Genomic DNA, 19,784 nt, shown 5'->3' with positions numbered 1-19,784 from the left:
ACGTAGGTCAGGATACTGAAAACATTTACATATACACACGAGTGCCTTGTCTCTTTTTATGACAGTAGATACCTAATAATAGCAGCAATAAAAGCCTGATTTCCTCTCTGTAGATGTAGGATTGGTGCAGCCCTGCAGGTGAATAGAGTGTGTGTAATTCAGTGAAGATCTATTAATCCACACCCACAGTATTCTGATCATATTAAGTATAATGTCATAAGCTGAGGCACTAGTCAGACTGTAGTAGAAGTGATAAATATCTTACATTGGGAGGAAAGGATGAGTATTAAGTAGAAATGAAGTAGCCTAAGCTCTCTCTCCATTCTAGAAAATTACAGTCAAGAAGAAGAGGCCCAAAGACAAAAGAAAAAGGACAGTATTTACACATTTTTAAAAATCTTTTATTTGTATTAAAGGTTTTGATACACATACTGATGCACAGTATGCACTGTAAACATATGACACATTTCCAAAAATCCCTTCTCTGGCTCACTGGTATGGTTTGGAAGATTTTGCATTAACAAATATCAGAGATGCTATAATCTATCCATACATGTAAGCACACACAACTAAATCTCAATGTGCAGTGATGAAGTCTAACTAGGCATCCTGTGTTACAGTAAAGGGACTAGAGTATTCTCAAGAGGAACTGATGGCTCATTGGCATTGAGCAACATGGTCATTTCTCTCACTTGCTCTCTCCTTCCACAGGACTCACATACATATACGTACAGCTAAGATCCTGAAAGCTTCCTCTCATCTCTAACTACCCTCTGCTAGGGACCATCTCCCACAGTTACTTTTTTGGTTAAATACTTTTCCTCATATCTTCAAGAGAAGCCACGCCTGTTTATCTGTTTATGCTTTTCCTTCTCTTTCTTACTTTCTCTCTGATTTATTTGTCTCATTATTAAGTCTTATTTGACTTCAAACCCTATCTTGATTGACGTCTGCTTTAGTGCTGTTTCCTCCACAAACCTGGCATCCACATTCTCCTGCTCCTCAAATGGATTCAGAGCTGTAAAACACACACACACACACACACACACAAACAATCATACCACAGTCTGAAAGTGAGCTTTCAAATCAAAGTTCTGGTCTCACAGACACATGGTGCCACCCTACATACCTTGTTCTTCTGCACTGGAGAGAGTTTTTGTAAGGTAAGTGAGAGGAAGGAACTCTGGCCAGAGGCATGTTTTGTCTGTGTCCCCCAGCACTGAACCCTGAAAACAGGCACCAAACCAACCATGTAAACAAGGGAAGGAAAACAAAATAATCTCTGATCTGTGCTGGCAAACACTCCAAGACCACTTTTAGATAGCTTAGACTTCACAAAGCCCCATTGCTTGGTTTAACTAAACGTCTTTGATGCTAAAAATGCACTGCCAATGTGTGGCCTGTGGAACTCAGAAAAATGAGTGTCAGCAAATTCATAACTACCATACACCATTTATCCAGATTTTACATCATAACCAACAGTCAATGGGTTAAGTTGGCTCTGGACTCACCTTGTTTTTGGCCTGTCTGTCCAGCAGGGTTTGGACATAGTCCCTAGAGATGCAGGCTGAACTAATGGGATGATCCCAGAGCTGACACACTCTCTGCTCCATGTGCTGAAAAAATAACATTGAGCCACACTCAATAGTCTGTGCAAACTAGGGATACATATTTCTGCTCTCAGGGAGCTATAGCTCTAATCTAACACACCTGATTCTTCAATACAGAGGGTCCTCAGGGTATAGGTAAATTGAATCAGATGTGATAGAGTTGAGTTAGGGTGAAAGCCTGCAAATGCTATAACTTCACAGGAGTCTATCTGTCCTCTTCTGATATACACACCCACATTAAGTACGGGAACACTATTAATGTACCGGAATATAAGGATTTTACGTCACTGTGAGAGATTTATGGCACTTCTTTCAAAACAGCAATGTGTACCTGAGCTTAGTGCACCTATACATTGATGTAATATTTAATGTAAAAGAAAAACCACTAGAATCAGTTCTAACAGTGTTTATGCTACACTGTATTTATTGAAATCATACCCACAGCGCGACTTGCATTTCATGAACTTAATAAAGCACTGTATCTGGCCCAGAATGTATTGACAGTAGAAACAGACTGAGAGTGAGCAGAAAGATCGACACGCTGGGGGCAAACGGTCCAATTGATCAGAGACTGGCCTGAGATCACAGAGGATACAGCAATCATGTGCACTCACATTCCATCACTCACATATGGGTAAATGACTGAACAGGCCAACAACAGCCTCTACCTCCCCCGGCCTAACTCAGAAGTGAGGAGGTATTACAAGGCTACAGTGAGACAGTCTCAGTTACGCTTCTGCAGATGTGTTTGAGCTCTCACCTCAGGAAGCCTCTTCAGAATACTGAACTTCAGCTCTTCATTGGCATCACTGTTATCCAAATCTGTTAAGGAGAAAAGGAGGACAAAAAATGAAAAGATTTCCCTTCTCAAATAAGAGAAGCTTTGCTACACTGGTTAGCTTGCTTCCATTGACGGAAACATTCTCACTGTTAATTCATTCTTAGCATTCCATTGAATCTACAGACGTACTGCACATGTGGATTCCTTCAAAGACCGTTTCCATATTAACCAATCTGTATGCTCAGGTCCAACAATTTGCCTTGCATCAGGAATGAACTTTGATTTAGGGACCATCTGTAAATGAGCTTTTAAAAAGTCTGTGCTCTCCCTCTGGATTAGATTCTTAACATTTGCATCAATGATTGTGCGAGGTAAAGTAATGTAACTGTGCTGCTATCAAAACATACACCCAGATGGAATGAGGAGTAGTTCTGCAGTACCCTGAGCTGATGCTTTTTCATGGAGAAACAAGTACGCTGTAGGCAGACACACTAAGACACACTAAGTATACACTACTGTAAGTCTGTTTTACTGCACCTAAATGCATGTGTTAATAAATACAGGAAGCATAAGAGAGCCTTGAGGTATACCCTGAGTCTAGTATGAATGTGTGTGTGCATATGTACGGCATATGCTGGACGTCACAGGGAGTGGAGGTATGTGGTTTACATGTACTGTACTGTGAGTGAGTCAGTACCTGTCATTAGACGAGTGACAAAGGGCTCTGTGAGCTGTAAAAGGCCATGGTCCACGTACTGCAGGAAAGTATGGTGAGGAAGACAACGCACTCCCAGCACAGTCAAAAGAGTGGAATACCCTACAGACACAAACACACACACACACACAATACCAGTCATTACAATGATCTACCCTGCTACCACCTTAGTATAGCTAGTAATGATTGTATAAGTAATTACCAACTAATGACTAACGTGTCAGTCATTCACTTGGAATAAACAAATGCTTTGACTCTACAGAATAAAATAATAACTTTGTTTGAAGAACTTGGCTAGTTTGAACTTTGAGAATAGAATTCTCCCTTATTAGCTCAACACTGGCTTAGAGCCCTTAAAAAACATCCCACACCCAACACTGACTGCAAAATTCATAAGAAGAAAGTCTTAGAGGAGTCTAGATTCTGTGTTGGATTAGATCTCTCTGTCAGATTTAGAACCACATGTTAAGCACGACAGTACGCAGCCAGATACACAGTTCCTGTGCATTGCATTACGTCACAGTCACTAGACCAGCCAGTCTAAATATGAGAGAGAAATGGCAGCCAAGGCCTCCTTCCTGGCGTCAGGCAAACCGTATGGTGTTTTCCTGCGGGCATAGTTGAGCGTGAGGAGAGTGTTTTAGGTGGGCTTCCTGAAGAACTGGATTTTCTCCATGGGGGGTTCCTCTTACCAGGTGGAAGGGGAAGGCACAGGCCTTTGGTGGCTTCCAGAATGCGGCACATCATGTGACACACAGCCCACTCAGCGGAGCTACTCGGCTGTTTCCTGGAGCAGAGAGAAAAACACATTCATACACGGCAGTGATGTGTAGCTAGTCTAAGACAGCAGGCTGCATGCTTGCTGGGATGCACTTACTACTAATATAATGTTCACACAGACGAAGTATTCATTCTGTTAGTTTGAGTATTGAGTAAAGAACTTACAAGAACAGCGCCTCAGGTCCCAGCTTGTACTTCAACCACACTGACTCCAGCATGTGTCTGACTAGCTCCAGCTAAACAGAGAGCATAAAAGTCAGCCAACAAAAGGCAATACCACTAAGTCAGGTAGTTTTAGCCTAGAAATAGTGGTTGAGGATTGGCTAGTGCTTCAGGAAGACTTGAGTTAGGATCAGACAGAGTGACAAGGTAGCTTAAGTAAAGTTAGCCATGTTCAAGACTGTGAATATGGGTTCCTCTGACCACCTTTTCAGTTTGCTTTGTTTGAGATTCAGATCCCCCCACTGGTCTGAGCAACCACATAATATAGTATAATATAGGCTGAGCTGATATTATGACAGAATTTATTGGCAATGTCCAAACACCTGTCTTCCAATATGAGTCATTCACTTTCTGTCAGATAAAATGATTCACTTTTGTTTCCTGTTTTCATCAAAAAGCAGTCATCCAAGTCCAACACAACACAAGAAGTTCCAAACTGCTCCGACTTTAGTTACAGCGAGACACGCCTGTACGCATGCTTAAACACCATGCATGACTTATCACATCATGTTCTCTACTCACTACGAAAACAGGAAGTGCCAACAGGAAGTAAACGCACATCCTCTTTGTTTCCATATCACTAAAAATGCTGGAACAAACGCTTTTAAGATGTGTTATGAAGGAAGAGTATCTGTGACCACGGGTGTGTTTCACATAAAAAAAATATGTTAGTGGGTACCTCATAAGGCTCTTCCTTGACATAATGATAAAGAATGCAACTGGGAGTATGTGTGTTTCTGACATTGCCAGCAGGGGAGGCAAAAAATGGATTGTCAGCCTACAGCGTTATGTGCTACAATGAGTTCCAGCCCTCGTTGTATCATGTCAGTAAAGTAACTCCTCGACGTAAGTGCAAACATATGAGGTTCAGCACAATGAATAATTTTAGCAGTGCACCATAAAAACACACACCAACTTTGCCACGTAATTCACAACCAGCATGTCAATCTTCTTCTTCCCCAGGCGAGGAAGATGGCGGTTCACGTGTTCCCTCAGCTTGTCCACCATCTAAATTGGGGGGGGGGGGGACATGGATTAAGGGATAAAGTTACACACAGAATGGACAGACTTGTTAAGTTTAAAAAAAAAAGTCTTTTGCATGTTCTTTTTTGATAAAGAGATCATTTGAGCGAATATCTACGTGGTGATATCATAGTGAAACCTTGCCACATTTGAATGGAGTGAAGGGTGATAACGCAGCTGAGGGAGACAGCTCCAGATTAAGGACATCCAAAATCACATCACATCCAAATCAAACAACTGAGACCTAACACAAAAATCTTCTTGTTCTTGTTTTGTCAGGACTTTCCCCTTGAGCTCATTTCTGTTGAGATGATGGCGCTGGAGAGAGTTGGCAGGACTTTTCAGGACTTCTGCAGAATTTTAAAGATTTTATATAAGGATCTATTCACTCCATCCAATCTACCCTCTATTTCAAACCTTATACCCTCTGCTAATAAACAAAAAGCTGGCCCAGAACATTATGGTGCCACTGCCATGCTTCAGAGTTAAGTGCCTTTGTCTCAGTGTCTCAGTGTCCTTAATGCCAAGTTATTTTCAACTCATCAGACCAAAATGAGTTTCCATATTGTTTGAGAGGTTCCTATATATATTTGTACATATTCAAAATGGGACTTTTTTTTTTTAAATATGACTGCTACTCTGCCAGTCTTCTATACAAAATTAAATACAATTTCCTATCTCAGTTATGAAATATCGTTGGGCTCTGAGGGTGCTTTAAAACCTCTTGATTGCTTCTCTTGCCCGCCTGCCAAGTTTTGAAGTATGATCTGGTCGTTGCGGATTCTGGGAAGCTTGTGCCTCCCACTGCTCGATAACTGAGTGAGAGTACTCCACAACTTACTTTTCTGATAACTTTTTTCCTTTAATCTTTCTTCCCTTGGCTCTTTCTTGGGTGGTTTTTAAAGGTCTTTTATCGTCATATTGCTTCGTATGCAGTGGCCACTAGTGTCACCAGCTCTCTCAGAACAGTTTACTTCTCTAGATGCACATAGGGTGCTTCCATATACCTTCTCAGGGCAGTTCACTAGCAACTGTTTGGGCTGAGGGGGGTAAATATTTTTAAAAAGAAGAATTTTTGAGGGTTAATTTTGATCATTTTTACCCTCAAATTTGTAAACACACTGACACTGTATTGCATCCTGCTTATATGCATCCTGTAACTATCTTACGTTTTCAGGTCAGAGCGTGTTATTACATTTTAAACCCACACTAACTATATGACTAAAATGTCAAGCATACTTAACCCTCAGTTAAACCCATTTTGATGTACATAAGCAAAACAACATCAAAGATGTTGACAGAGAGAGGCAAACAAACAAACAAACATACAAACAACTATTATCTCCAATCCCATTCTAATCATATTTCCTTCCAACTTGTTAAAAGTATAGCATCAGTTGAATTATATCAAGACTGGAACTCCTGCAGATATTAAACTCTCAGAGGGGACAGCTGCCCTCCCTCATACCCCAAAACTGAACAACAAACTGGCCTTGACTGAAGTGTAAGGCTTTTGATCCTGTCTTATGCCTGTGGCTCTGACTTACTCACCAGGCCAATCAGAACCCTCTGCTGCTGGTCCTCCTCCTGGAACAGTGGAACAACCCGCTTATCTGCAGAGATACACATGAGAGCAGGCTTCTTAAAACCACTGACTACACTTAAAACTGTGTATGTGTTTCCATAGGAGGTAAGTGAAGTGAAGAGAGGTGGGTTGTCTCATGGTTTAATGGACTATGCTTCAAGAGAGGTCAAAAGGTAAACACAGGAGAGAGAGATTTCTTATGTAACGCTCAGGAATTCACACACTCTTTTCTATTCTTTATATTCTTTTCTTCTGTGTAGCCCTTCATTAAGAACTCACAGATGTTAGAACAACCTCGTGAGGTCTTAAGAATGTGACTTGATAATCGAGTGAGGGGAATTTTCTGATGACTGAGACACAGAGAATATCTGAAGTCTTTAGTCTACAGTAGCTCACATGACTCTTTTCCATGGTCTGCTAATGTCTCAAAGGCCTAAGAACAAAACAAGAACTGCATTAACTTTGACATATCTTACCCAAACACCAGGTATCTACCATGGATAAAACTCTGGAGACAAGAAAACAGAGTAGGACAGTTTCAAACAGAGAAAACTGTGCAATTTTAACAGCATGTTAATATGATGGCTACACTTTAAATATCAAATATCACTAGTGATGTCATCCAGACTTGTCTACCTTAAGTCTATGTGAGTAACAAGTCAAATCTTAACTGTCAAATAAATTCCTTAACAACTTCACATATCACTTAGTTGCAAAAATATACCAATATACCAAATTACTCTTTTTCATGCTCAGACATTAAATGAGTATGGTAATGTGAACTTAAGTAGACAACTCTGTTAGATTCAGTATAGTCCCTGTGAAAATCAGTATTTGTACAGATTTAACAAGCATAAGATTTTGGTTGTAAAGAGCACTTCTCCAACTCAGTAAACAGTACTGTATCTTTTTGATCAAGCATGCCCTGAACACCAAATTGCTTAAAATGGCTTCAATCCTCTGTGTTTTGCACCCAGCACATGGTAAAACATGCATCCTGGTGTTTTGCAAGTGCTCTCTTGCTCTCTGGCCCACAGAAATGCTCCTACCCTCACACACACACACACACACACACAGCACATTCTCCACATGCTGCTCTCCACCTACTTTTTGGCATTTTCTTCTATCGGTCGAGGGATGGGAGATTTCTTTTTTTCTGACCTCTGTAACAAAACAGGAGCATTTTTGGTCCCTCATAACAAAGGAAAGAGTCAGTTCTCAACAGTTGTCCACTGGCTACATGTCTCTGTCTATACTGTTTTTATTTTCATGCACAGGCAGAGTAACTATTGAGGACACAAGGATGAGAGTACATGACGAGTCCATCCTTGCTTTCTGAAAGACTCTGCTAAAACACGTGAGAACTTATACTTTTGGATATAACTCTTTTATAAAAGGGCTGAAGGACAAGACATGCGAAAATGAAAACATTTCTTGGGACTACTTTCTTGTGTCCCACCCTCCTCACCAGTGTTGATAGAAGTTTGGTCCAGTCGTTTTGGATACCAGAAGTTCTGTAGCGAGGGTTTGGCACTGCCTCAAAATATTTCATCCTGTCTGTGATCCACTGCAACTCCTCCCAATAACCCTGAAGATTTCTGGCCTAGCACATGTACAAATCAACAACATCACACCATACATGTATGTAATGGTTTAGAAACACAATTTCCTTTGCTTGTTCACTGGAGTCTTCTGCATTTTGTTTTTCTTTTCTAAAATCTGCAGATGACACATTGAGTCATGTGACATTGCGCAACAATTGTCAGTCATTTTTCAAACTTACATATCTTTAACATATTTTGTTAAGTAGACATGGATTTTCTAATTTTGTGAATTGTCAGTTTCCTCTTCACTGTAAAGTCTTTTACTCTCTGCTGTCATCTAGTGTTAAATCAGAGTCATGAAACAAACTATCAGCCTATGTCACAAAAAGTACCTCTGGAATACAGACAGTGCTTTGTAAAATATTAGTGAGAGAAAGCTTACCTTCCCTTTGAAAACAGGTTGCGGCAGTAGTTCAGGGGTGCACTTGACTCCAGGGATTGCAGTCAGGGCTACGGGCAGCTCCTAAACAGGACATAGGAGAGCAAGGTTATTCAGATGACTGTGGGCTTGACTACGCGGCACAAACGACAAAAAATCAAGCAGGTCAACTCATGGCTCATCGATGTAGCTACTGAAACTATAACAACGATATGTAACAAGTAAGAATTTTGTGAAAATTAGAGGAATTCAGCCTATAATACTCTTTCCTGGCTTCTTCAAGTACTCTATAATTTTAATATTAACTGAATCAGTTCCATCAAAGAAAAAACACCTGCATGACTATCATTAGGCTTTCAGTGTCCCTGTTCATTTAGATGGCAAGGGTACAAGGTAAGAGTACCAGGACAGGGCTAAACATTCAAACTCTTCTTATTCTCATAATGTCTTAGCTGGAAATAAGCTTAAAATGTCTAAATGAGCAAGCACTGCTATGAGACTGCTCATCTCACAACAGCAGTCCATGTCATACCTGTGTAAAATCTCACCTTTCTCTCAAAAACTGAAGAATAGGGCAGCACTTTATCCAAACTGAGAGACTGCTGGTAGCTTATGCGATACAGGGACGCTGCAGTTAAAAAAAGAGTTAAAGACTGATATACATATACGGTATTTAATGCATTCATACTGAAGGGAGACCTTGCTACTAAAAACAGATTTACTGAGGCAACAGATGTCATTTTAACATGTGATATGAGTCCTGTTGTTTTGCACAAACACAAACACACTCAGTCTTACCCAGAATAAATTCCTGAATTTGATCGAAGGCGTCAAAGCTCATCACATTATCGCTGATCCAGTCAATGATCTGCAGTGAGTTTGCAGTGAGATTTAGAAGGTCATTATATCTCCTCCTGGCATCCAGCCAACAAGTCTGATTGCATTAACTCTTCACAAAGCACTCGTTTATTGAAACGCTGCGCTCAACTTAGACTCTCCGCTTATGAACACTCTAACACACGATCATCACCATTCCAACAGACTCAGTATCTGTCTCTCTGTCTGTCCGTCTCTCTGCCCGTCCGTCTCTCTCTGCGTTCCCATCTCTCTGCCTGTCTCCCTCTCCGTTTGTCTCTCAAACCTCCAACTCTACTCTAGCGATTTTCATCATCATCAACCCCTTTTGCCTCTCACCTTCAGTTCCAGTTCGGGGTTCGGCCCGAGGTAGACCAGCATGCAGTGAAGAGCAGCGAGCCGCTGGGCCTCTGGTCTGGACGGGCCAAGAAGCTCCAGCAGGAAGGAAGGATCAAGATCAACTGTGTACATCCTGCCTGCACGCACATCCATCAGCCTGCAGCCAGGCAATGTGAGAACCATGCTGTCTTCCCCCACATGATCCAGGAAAGCATCTGCTCCTGCATAACCAAACACGAATGGACACAATCTTTCAGTGGACGTGGTCCTTTAAAAGACTCAGTGAATACAGTCCTGTTTGTGTCGCTCAACTCATCAATGCACTGCGGAAACCATGAGAAACAAAACACTTTACGTACGGCGTTATGTCATTTTTGTGTTTTTCTTCTGAAATGGCACAGGGAGATATGTACCAAACATGTGTAAAAGACAGCTGTTCATGAAATAAAAAAGCAGTATTCACAACTATGTAATATGTAATGCTCATATACTTATTCCATACATAGTGACCCTATTCTTAACACCAAAATCATAGTATTTCTTCAAATTTCAACAGTAACGCATTTATCATCAATCTTCTACATCAGAGTGTGAACTTTTGGCAGATTGCTGTAAAACTGACAAAAACCCCCATCAATATTACAGTCCTCTTAAAGCTTAGCTAAGTTACTATCTAGGACGAGGCTCAGGCCATGTGTAGGTTAATTAAACAGAGATCACCACTCAATATAAAGCCCTGTCACATCAGTGAATGGGTTCAGTCAATAATGACACTCTCATTCAATGGACAGTTCACCTCATAGTTGTTCAATTCACAGAGGCACTCATCTGACAGCTGGAGGCAAAACTGACCTGACAGGAAGAGACTGTAGCAGAGGAGGTCCTGCTGTCTCGTATTGATCAAGTGCAGGAAGTGACCCTTCAGATACACCACCACATAATAACCTGGGGAGACATGAAGAGCCATATGTCTGACAAACGCATGCTCTCCTCCATGAGAATCTGAGAATCTATCATGTTTTCCACTCGCTGGTTTAGAGTATCGCAAAACATGATATAAGTCTGTTTTACCAACCAGAGACTATGAAGGAACGCTGATGAAGTTTCCTGTACTCACCGAGGTGAATAAAGAGTGGTTGGAGTTTGAGTTTAGACGACATGATGTCATGCTCCAGAACGACTGTGAAGGTCTTACTACATCCTGCAAAAAAAAGACAAAACGGTCAAAGAGGAAACATAAAAATATTTAATCCAAAAAAGTGGTATTTTATAATCCTGAGCTGCTGAATAATGATATACACTGTAAACAGAGTACCTCGGTGCACAAACGCAATAGTGTACGTGACTTCTTTTTTCTTCCCCATGGGATGGCTGTAGCACACACACATGGTCCCTGTTTTAAAACATGATATGAATTACGGAATCAAATTTACTAATTGTGATGTGCAATTTACAGCTCTGTTGATCGTAATAAGCATAAATTTGAGACTTGAATGAAATGACAGTATGCATTGGAATATTTTATGATGGCACTAAGCAAATTAAGCATGCCAGGAATTTGATATGGAACTCTCTGATTAGTCTGATTGCATTTTTTGTACTTCAAAACTCTACATTTTTGAGTATTGGACATCAACTGTTCTATTCAGAATGATACTGAAGAGATAGTAGTTTGATTTGAAAGAGTGAAAAAATGTATCAAGGTCAAAATACAAACTTACTCTCTGTGCCAGGTCAAACACACAAAGATAAAATGAAAAGAAGTCACACAGAGAATATTAAAACATTAATACACATTTAGTTGACGTTGCTTTAGATAAAAAAAAAAGTATCTTTGTGAGACAATGGCAAAAACAACTTGCCTGTTTTGTCTGTGAAGACCACCAGTTTGGTTCCATCATTCATCAGTTTTTGGTAATGATCATATCCAAAGTTTACAAACCTATACAGAAATAGCAGACACAGTTTCACAGTAAGAGCTGAGTCGTAATGGTGACCTAATACAGGCGTCAGGTCACAGACTACTGTTGAGCAGCTGTGGTACGGACACAGATGACAGTTGACAGTCAAGTCACATTCAAATGCTCAGATACAAATGAATTCAAACACTTACTACAACCCTTACCTCACAGAGGTGAAAAGATTACCAGGTAGCTCCAGGAGCAGCTCGAACTGAAAAACACAGAGGGTCAGACCAAACCTCAGGGGCTAGTGTAACCTCAGTAACCAGTTTATGGATTAAAGAGGGGTGAAATTGTATGCTGCTGATAACAGTAACAAAAACATTACCACAGTTTCACAGTTGCGATCAGGGAAAAACTGTGCACATTTAAGTACGTGTTTCTCCTGTTGGACAGAAAGAGAAGACTGTTAGTATGGGCAATGCCAAGTATTTGCACCATATACTTTACAAGGTAGACAGCAATCATGTGTCGATGTTATTGCGCAGTTTGACCACAGTGACGGCAACTCTGATGATGACTCAGAGACTGACAATGACTATTGTCAAATGAGGGAGATAGTTTGGCTTAGACACACAATCAACATCATGTGAGAGATAATCAACACAGACTGGAGGAATGACAGGGTGTGTGTGTGTGTGTGTGTGTGTCTGTGTGTGTGTGTGATGCTGAAGATGAAGCAAAAGCTGACTCTGGTGGTGATGTAGAAGAGTCTCTGAGAGTGTGCGTCCCATTGCACCCAAGTACAATCCTCTACCACTCTGTCTTTGGCCAGTTTCTCTGGGTTAAGCATCACCTGCACAAATAAAACATGGTCTCAACAGTGCCAGTTAGTGGTTATAACACAGCTTGCCCATTTAATCATTGAAATCAAAATTTGTGAGGACTGCATGCCTGAATCTGTAGAGTGCTTTCAGATATGATATATATGGACAGCTTAACTCATACACAAAACAAATCCCTTACCATTCTGTAGCCCTCCTGCTTCACCAGTGTTATGTGGTACTGATCCACATCTGGGGAGAACAGGTGATAATCAAAGAGAGCTATAACAAACCATGGTAGGATTAAATATCATTTTAACACAAGCTCAACCACTTGAGTAATGTACTGATTCAATTTTAATCCAAGACTTCTGCCACCAGACTTTACATATCTGGGACTGAGCAACTCTGCTTGCCATAAACTAAGTCGCTAGTGAACCACATTATTTCAAAACCATTTCCATAATACATACAGCCATCCTCTGCCACCAGCAGCAAGTGACTCTCCAGCACAGAGCTCCTGGATGTGTGAGGATAGAGAAACTACACAGAAAGGAAGATTAAAAATCCATCAGTTGAAAAACAATGTAAAGAAGATTAAACAATCTACCTAAGTGAGAAACACCATACATTAAGCATCGATTTCTGAGGTTACACTCAATTCTTCCTGTGCTGTGAAAAAAAGAGCTCAACTAAGAACCGATTTGTAAACTGAAATTCATATTTATAGATTACTGTGGGTGATTAGATAATGAGATCCCAACTAGATTATTTGTGGGAGATACTTCTAAACATTAAGGTAGTAGTTGCCTTACTGGTTAAATAGAGTAGAGTAGAGTAGAGTAGTTGTCTTATTGGTTAAACAGAGTAGAGTACTTGTCTTATTGGTTAAATAGGATGGCATTAGAGAGTACCTGCACTTTGACCATACAGTCCACAGCCTTCAGAACCTTAGTGTTGTTGATTGGATGAATCTCAATGAGAAGAGTCAGACATTTGGAAACTGGAATAAGGAAAGGAAAAAGGTTTCAAATGTTTAACCTCATTAACCTACACTATGTAAATCTTTAACCACTGACCCAACCCTTATCCAACCCCGTTCCCTGTCACTTAAGCAGACTATAGAAAATCTTCATGACAGGTTTGTAAAACAGGTGTACAATGTTGTGTTAACCCTCATTCTCATTGTCTCACTGAGCCAAGGACTTGGAGAGTACACAATCACTGTGAATTCAAATGGGCTGACAGGGTGATTTTGAAAACAATAGTTGTTAAGTAGTTGTTAATTGTTGTTTTCCCTATCCAATACATTGAGGCCTACCAGACTATTGGTCAACCCAGACTGATGCTAACAGACGATACAAATCTCATTTTGGTGTTTTTTGGGTGAGATGTGATGTCATGTACCTGGTTTCAGTTGTTCTATTCCCCTTGACACCTGTGTCAGACTGACAGCTGAAACAAAGACAAATATTCATGACAGCTGCAGCAAAATGTTTGTTAAACACATATTACACATATTAGCGAATACATATTACTGAATTGAGCAAACTATTAGTCAGGCTGCTAGGTAATCTGCTGTGTGAGGCTGCGTTGTGTTTTCATTACAATTTGAGTGACAGTCAAAGAGCAAAGGCTGATCAGGAGAGGCACTATTTACTAAATTACAAGATCAGAACTTTGAGATTTACAAGTTTTTTTTCCCAAAAGTTACAAAGCTGCACATTACGCTACGCATTTCAGTAGCAGTCTAGAATGAGATAACTAGGCCTTTCAGGCTGTATCTATAACAACAAAGCCTCGTTAAACACATGTTCAGGGGGGAAAGCCTACTTCCTATAGCAGTGCCATTTATTTTTTAAACCCTGCAACCATATTTCATAAATGCTGCTTGTAAACAAAACAGCAGGCCCTAGGGAACTCCTACCTAGTAGAGACTCCTCTTTATTCAAAGAGCAGCTGCTTACACACACTTGATTGTCAAAAGTATAGAGGAGCTGTGAGAATAAAGAGAGAAGGATTACTGGCTCATGCAGTAGCTCCACGACAAGTTACACAGTACATAATGCTTGATTACCTGTTAAAAATCAAAACAAACAAACAAACAAAAAAAAAAAAAAACAATCCTGCTATTCACATACTGTCATCCAACATTCATTTCATACCCCAAAAGCTAAATGAGCATGTTTTCAACACCATTCATGACAAATGTGCTGTCAGTATATGAGTCTACATATGGCAACGTTACAACAAGCCGTCAGCTGACTTGAACTATGTGTTTCTTATAACCAAGGTGTGAATTCCCATTCTCTCATGTGCACAGCGGCCTCCTACCTTATTCTGTTTCGTTTGGGGATCATATTTCCCAATTCTGGTGGTCCCAGTTGCCCCCTGTCCGATGAGAATTGAATACTATTAGCGCGTATAAAGACTTTTGAGGAAAAGGTGCGTTCCAAAGGCCAGAGAGTCATGTGAATACAGAAGCTTAACAGAGATTTCATTCAAACCGGGCAATTGTGTTACACACTAACAGTTAACAGTCTTTGGTCTGATACCTTGTGAAAGATACATGCGATATCATTTTCTTAGATGACAGTCATGGATTTTGACATAGTATCGTCACTGGATCCAAAATCACAATGCGATGGATAGAACATTATGCTTGACCTGTCATAATTGGCGATTTAATGCAAAACGTTACTCACTCTCCACGAATACAGGACACCTCCATCTCTCTCAACGTTGAGAATCCGCGGGTCAATACAGGCAGTTTCTTTTTAATAGAAAAAAGATAGAAAAAAGTAGTATTACCAGTTAACTTTATTCATGTAGATAACCTGGATGGATACGGTCAGTGTGTAAGCGCGAGAACATTTTCCGAGAGAAACAGACAACGTTCATTTGACTTGTACGAAAACTTGCAATTTTAGATTCTCGGACTGTAATGAACCGGGAGATCGCATAGTAGGAGTTTGACACTTACCTTCATTTTTCCACGCCGCCTCTTCCTTTCCCAAAATGCTTGAAATCACATCTCTTTCCAGATCAAACGACGTACTTAGATGAAGCATGTGTACAATTTTACGGTCAGATATTTACGAATACTGCATCGGAAAGGTGAAGTTTGATAAAGTTTAGAAACTTCACATTAACAAAACGTTAATTTTACACTTCAGCTGAAGATATGTCCTTTCTTTACCAAAAACGTCTCACTCATAAGACAACAGACGCCAACTCTAACGCCGCTTGTTCGTAAACTGTGCACGGAGTAACGAAATGGTTACACAAGACACCAGCACACCAACTTCCTTCTCCGTGATGCCGATCAAGTACGAATCGTGGATCAACCGTAATCAATTCGACACGGAACTGTGTACGACGAAACCGGTGGAGAGAACCCTCCCTATTGGGTCAGAGACTGAACATACCGTCTGCGATAGGCCGTACACACAGTCACTCTGCTGGACTGGAATCTCAAACGCCCTTGCTGGCCGTCACCTGATGTGGGCGAAAACAAGTGTGATAGAGGTATGGAAGTGAAACTATGGTTGAGTTCAGTCTCAGATCCTTTTCATTAAGGCTTATTTCTGACTATGACTTTTACCCATTTTAGATTTGCTCTTATCAAGTAAATGTCTATATGAAAAACCATTCGCACGAAAATGATCTCACTCTGTATTCTGGGTACAATTCGGCGGCATTGAGGTGCCCCTTATTGGAACCTAATGTTTGGATCTTGAAAGGGGTATAGTCTCTCCTGAGTTTCCTTTTGTTCCGTATATTTAGCTTGTAAGCTCTATGGCCAGTAGGTGGTAGTATTGCACAAGAAAATCAGCGATCCTCGTTACATTGGCAGTCTTTTCAAACAGTAGACCTCTTTTTGAAAATCTCTTGTGCCTCCTTGAAAGGGCTCTAAGTACCTTCTAGTGCTGAATCATATGACTGCCTTAGTTCATATGTTGGTCCTTTCCCTGCAGTGACTCATCAGTAATAAAAAGGTAGGCCTCTTACTGAACCAAGTTTGTCCTGGTTCAGGACCTTTCCCAGCCCCTATCATGTCAAACCAGAGTGCACTGCAATTTTCCTTCTTTCATTCATCTCACTCTCACATAAAATGGGGCATTTTGACTACAACTCATCAGATGTTCCTGCTCAACAGCTAGTGTAAATCAGACTTAACAAAACAAACAAACAACCCCCCCCCCCCCCCCCACAGAAAACACTTTCACCTGCAATGGGAAATTTAAGCTTCACAGCAAAAGTGCAATTATAAGTTCAACAACATGTGTAATGTCACAGCTCACAGGCTGCCAATTGACCCATGAAAGAGAGCACCTCTTGCTGTCCTTGGCAGACAGGGGGCGATAAACAGAAAGGCAAACGGAGCAGTCACACTTGAGGGCAGGTGGTTCCGTGCAGGGACAAGAAGGAGCTGACTGATGTGTCACTCCCTCCATGTGGTATCGACTGAGGCCTTTACTGATTATAACTAAACCTATTGTTTCTCATTTTTTCTCCTATTGTATTACACCGCTTATGGACCTGTCTGAACTTATGTACCAAGCACTCAGTTCTTGATAAACTGAACTCCGAATTAGAGTGAAATCTGGTTCTCTCCCAGATCTGGGACTGAGAGATATAGACGAAGCCACTGATGATTCTGACTCTAGATCACTGACACTGATCAGAAGTACAGAGGGTAACTGTATCATGGTGAGTCTCAGAAGGAGGCTACCCATCCTGCAGCATTCACAGCCGGCAGTCGCTTCCTTTATTTGTTTTTGGTTTTTTGGATTTTGAGTCATGTCGCAAGACTATTGTGTTTGTGCTTTTACGATTTAAAAAGCATGTTCTGGTTTCACCAAATCCTCAATAACCCATTACCTCACACAGATGTCCTCTTAGAGGGATTTGCACCAGAGATGACCCATCTGCGGGCAGCTGACTCATAATGTTAGACGTCTCTTAAGCCTCAGCAATGGCCAAGGCGACAGCATTTCCTGACAAATGTGCGTGTATGTCTGGAACATGGCAGTACACATACCATCCTCCCTCTCTCTCTCTCTCTCTCTCTCTCTCTTTCTCTCTCTCTCTCTCTCACACACACACACACATTAGTCCTCCCAGGAAAGGACTAAATGATTGTCTGGATTGGATTTTCCTCAGCACAAAGAGAGAGCCTTCATCAAAGCTGGCAATGAGTACAGACATTGTTTGAGGAAGGCTGGGCCTTTTATTTCAGATTAAGTGTGGAACTAATGAAAAAGTGTCAGTACCCATCTCCTTTAATCCTGTTGGCTGGGGAGCATCAATGTGGCTGGGTTTATGCAAATCGCCCTAGTGTGGCCATTTTTATTTAGTTCTCTCTCTCTCTCTCTCTCTCTCTCACTCCCCCCTCCCCTCATTGGATTACTTGTCTGTTCTAGCTGTTTTGCTCACTGGTGTCTGACTGTGCATGTACCTGTGCTGTTTTTCATGTTTTGCATAACTGCTGCTGTAGCTGCATAGCTTGTTGTGGGATGCATCCTCAGGAGACACACACACACACACACACACACACACAAACAGTGTTCCCATGGTAATTATGTGGAAGGCTAAATCTGATGGAGGGGTTGACCACCCTGGTCTGGCTGACTGTGAGATGGTGTGGTATGAGGAGCCCATCTGGCAGGAGCGTATGTGGTCATTTTGTAAAGCTCAAACAGTGGAGAGGTTATCATTTAGCACACAGGGCACAGTGGCAGGCTGTTGGAGACAGTTCACTTATAGTCTGGAATGGGGGAGATGATGCATTGGCTGTCACTATACAAACAGACCCAATGCCTCATCTACCACCAAACATTTTGCCTAAATCCACTGAGAACTCTTACTCTTCCCCACTCATACCCATTACAGGCCTAACTGAGCTCTGACAGCCTCTTTCTGTCACTTTCTCTCTCTCTCTCTCTCTCTCTCTCTCTCTCTCTCTCTCTCTCTCTCTCTCTCTCTCTCTGTCAGGCTGATGTAAGTCCAATGCTCGCTCACTCATCTGTCGCCCGAGTAGCTCTATGCCGTGCATGTTGTCACACTGTGTCCATCACCTCCATCACCAAGGCAATCTGTGTCTTTTAAGGAGGAATTTAAATTGCAATTTATATCAACATTGTTTCACTCTGTCACTTGCTTTCTGTCAAATGTGAAGTGCATACAGCATAGCCAAAACATCACAGCAGTCCCTTATTCAGGAAATGGAATCTGTTATCAAATTCAGAGAATGGGAACTGCTATAAAATGTCATTATTGAGAAACAATAATGATTACATACCAAGCTATGTTAGTTTACTGACCAAAGGGTTGCCATGAATGGATCTGAACTGGATGCAAAATCTTTACAGCTTTTGCTTTTTTGTGTCACTCAGTCCAGTCAAAAACACAAAATGAAAGCAGGGTGGGTTTAGAAACCACTTCTGTTTTGCAACCGAGCAGTCGTGATGGAGAGGTAACAGGTCTGTCTGCCATGTCACTGCCCATGTTTTTCAAACATTCCTGTGTATCATTTGGTGTAGCTCCAGGGCAGTTATTTTAACACTCTACAACAGGCAGTTTCACGTTTACCATCTCATAGGAAGTTTCTGCCACTCTGAGGTGGGTGTGTTGACCAAGAAAGTATGAAAGAAAAATTGAGGAGAAAAAGAGTAAAAGAAGAAGTGGAAAAACGGTGACCATGCATGCTTGTACCTGCTCTGACTGAACAAACTGAAGCCTTGAGGTCACAAGGGAAGAGTGGAGATACAGGTGTGTGTGTGTGTGTGTGTGTGTGTAGATATGTGAGTGAATGAGGTATGTAAATCTTGGAAATGTGTAAGTAAGTGTTTGGGTAACAGTGTGTCTTGGCCGTGAGGTTGCGTAATGAAGGTTGTGTGTAGATACGTTTGTGTGAGTGTGTGTTTTGACAGTGGTGTGGGGCAGTTGTGTGATCCACTGGGAGGCTCCCTTCTCCCCTGGGCTGTGTCAGGACTTGTCTGAGTGCATTCCTCAACTCAGCTGCTCAGTCCTACATTAGCACTTTTCTGTCTTCCCTATTCACATCGCTCAGTCCAGAGAGCAGAGCAAAGGTCTGAGACCCTCATGCCCATGTGAACTCACATTTCTGTTTACACACACACACACACACACACACGCACACA

At 41.3% G+C, this 19,784-nt stretch overlaps 1 protein-coding gene across 1 annotated transcript; it reads right to left on the bottom strand.

Moving 5' to 3' along the window:
* Positions 1 to 423: 423 nt before the first annotated feature.
* gsap (gamma-secretase activating protein) lies at positions 424 to 15,817 on the bottom strand. The gene is made up of 32 exons (XM_030780083.1): positions 15,602 to 15,817; positions 15,324 to 15,391; positions 14,953 to 15,009; positions 14,546 to 14,615; positions 14,026 to 14,073; positions 13,533 to 13,621; positions 13,092 to 13,161; positions 12,821 to 12,870; positions 12,546 to 12,650; positions 12,183 to 12,239; positions 12,019 to 12,065; positions 11,756 to 11,835; positions 11,615 to 11,617; positions 11,209 to 11,286; positions 11,011 to 11,094; positions 10,746 to 10,838; positions 9,894 to 10,114; positions 9,498 to 9,567; positions 9,248 to 9,327; positions 8,703 to 8,783; positions 8,185 to 8,319; positions 7,824 to 7,879; positions 7,193 to 7,224; positions 6,683 to 6,744; positions 5,021 to 5,116; positions 4,052 to 4,122; positions 3,799 to 3,893; positions 3,089 to 3,208; positions 2,371 to 2,432; positions 1,512 to 1,616; positions 1,130 to 1,226; positions 424 to 1,018 (listed from the first exon to the last, which is right to left on the bottom strand). The coding sequence occupies exons 1-32, from the start codon at positions 15,687 to 15,689 to the stop codon at positions 918 to 920; spliced, it is 2,571 nt and encodes an 856-aa protein (XP_030635943.1). The 5' UTR covers positions 15,690 to 15,817; the 3' UTR covers positions 424 to 917.
* Positions 15,818 to 19,784: the final 3,967 nt, after the last annotated feature.

Source organism: Chanos chanos, chromosome 1 (assembly GCF_902362185.1).
Source record: "Chanos chanos chromosome 1, fChaCha1.1, whole genome shotgun sequence".
NCBI classification, from domain to species: Eukaryota; Metazoa; Chordata; class Actinopteri; order Gonorynchiformes; family Chanidae; genus Chanos; species Chanos chanos.
Note: the sequence above shows the minus strand (reverse complement) of the source record. Positions and strands in the feature narration are given on the sequence as shown.

Coding starts and splice junctions, on each gene's coding strand:
- gsap (XM_030780083.1), bottom strand. CDS start 15,689: ATGCTTCATCTAAGTACGTCGTTTGATCTGGAAAGAGATGTGATTTCA. Junction 14,074..14,545: donor TAAAGAGGAGTCTCTACTAG/GTAGGAGTTCCC, acceptor TCTTTGTTTCAG/CTGTCAGTCTGACACAGGTG. Junction 1,617..2,370: donor TTCTGAAGAGGCTTCCTGAG/GTGAGAGCTCAA, acceptor TTATTTTTTCAG/CACATGGAGCAGAGAGTGTG.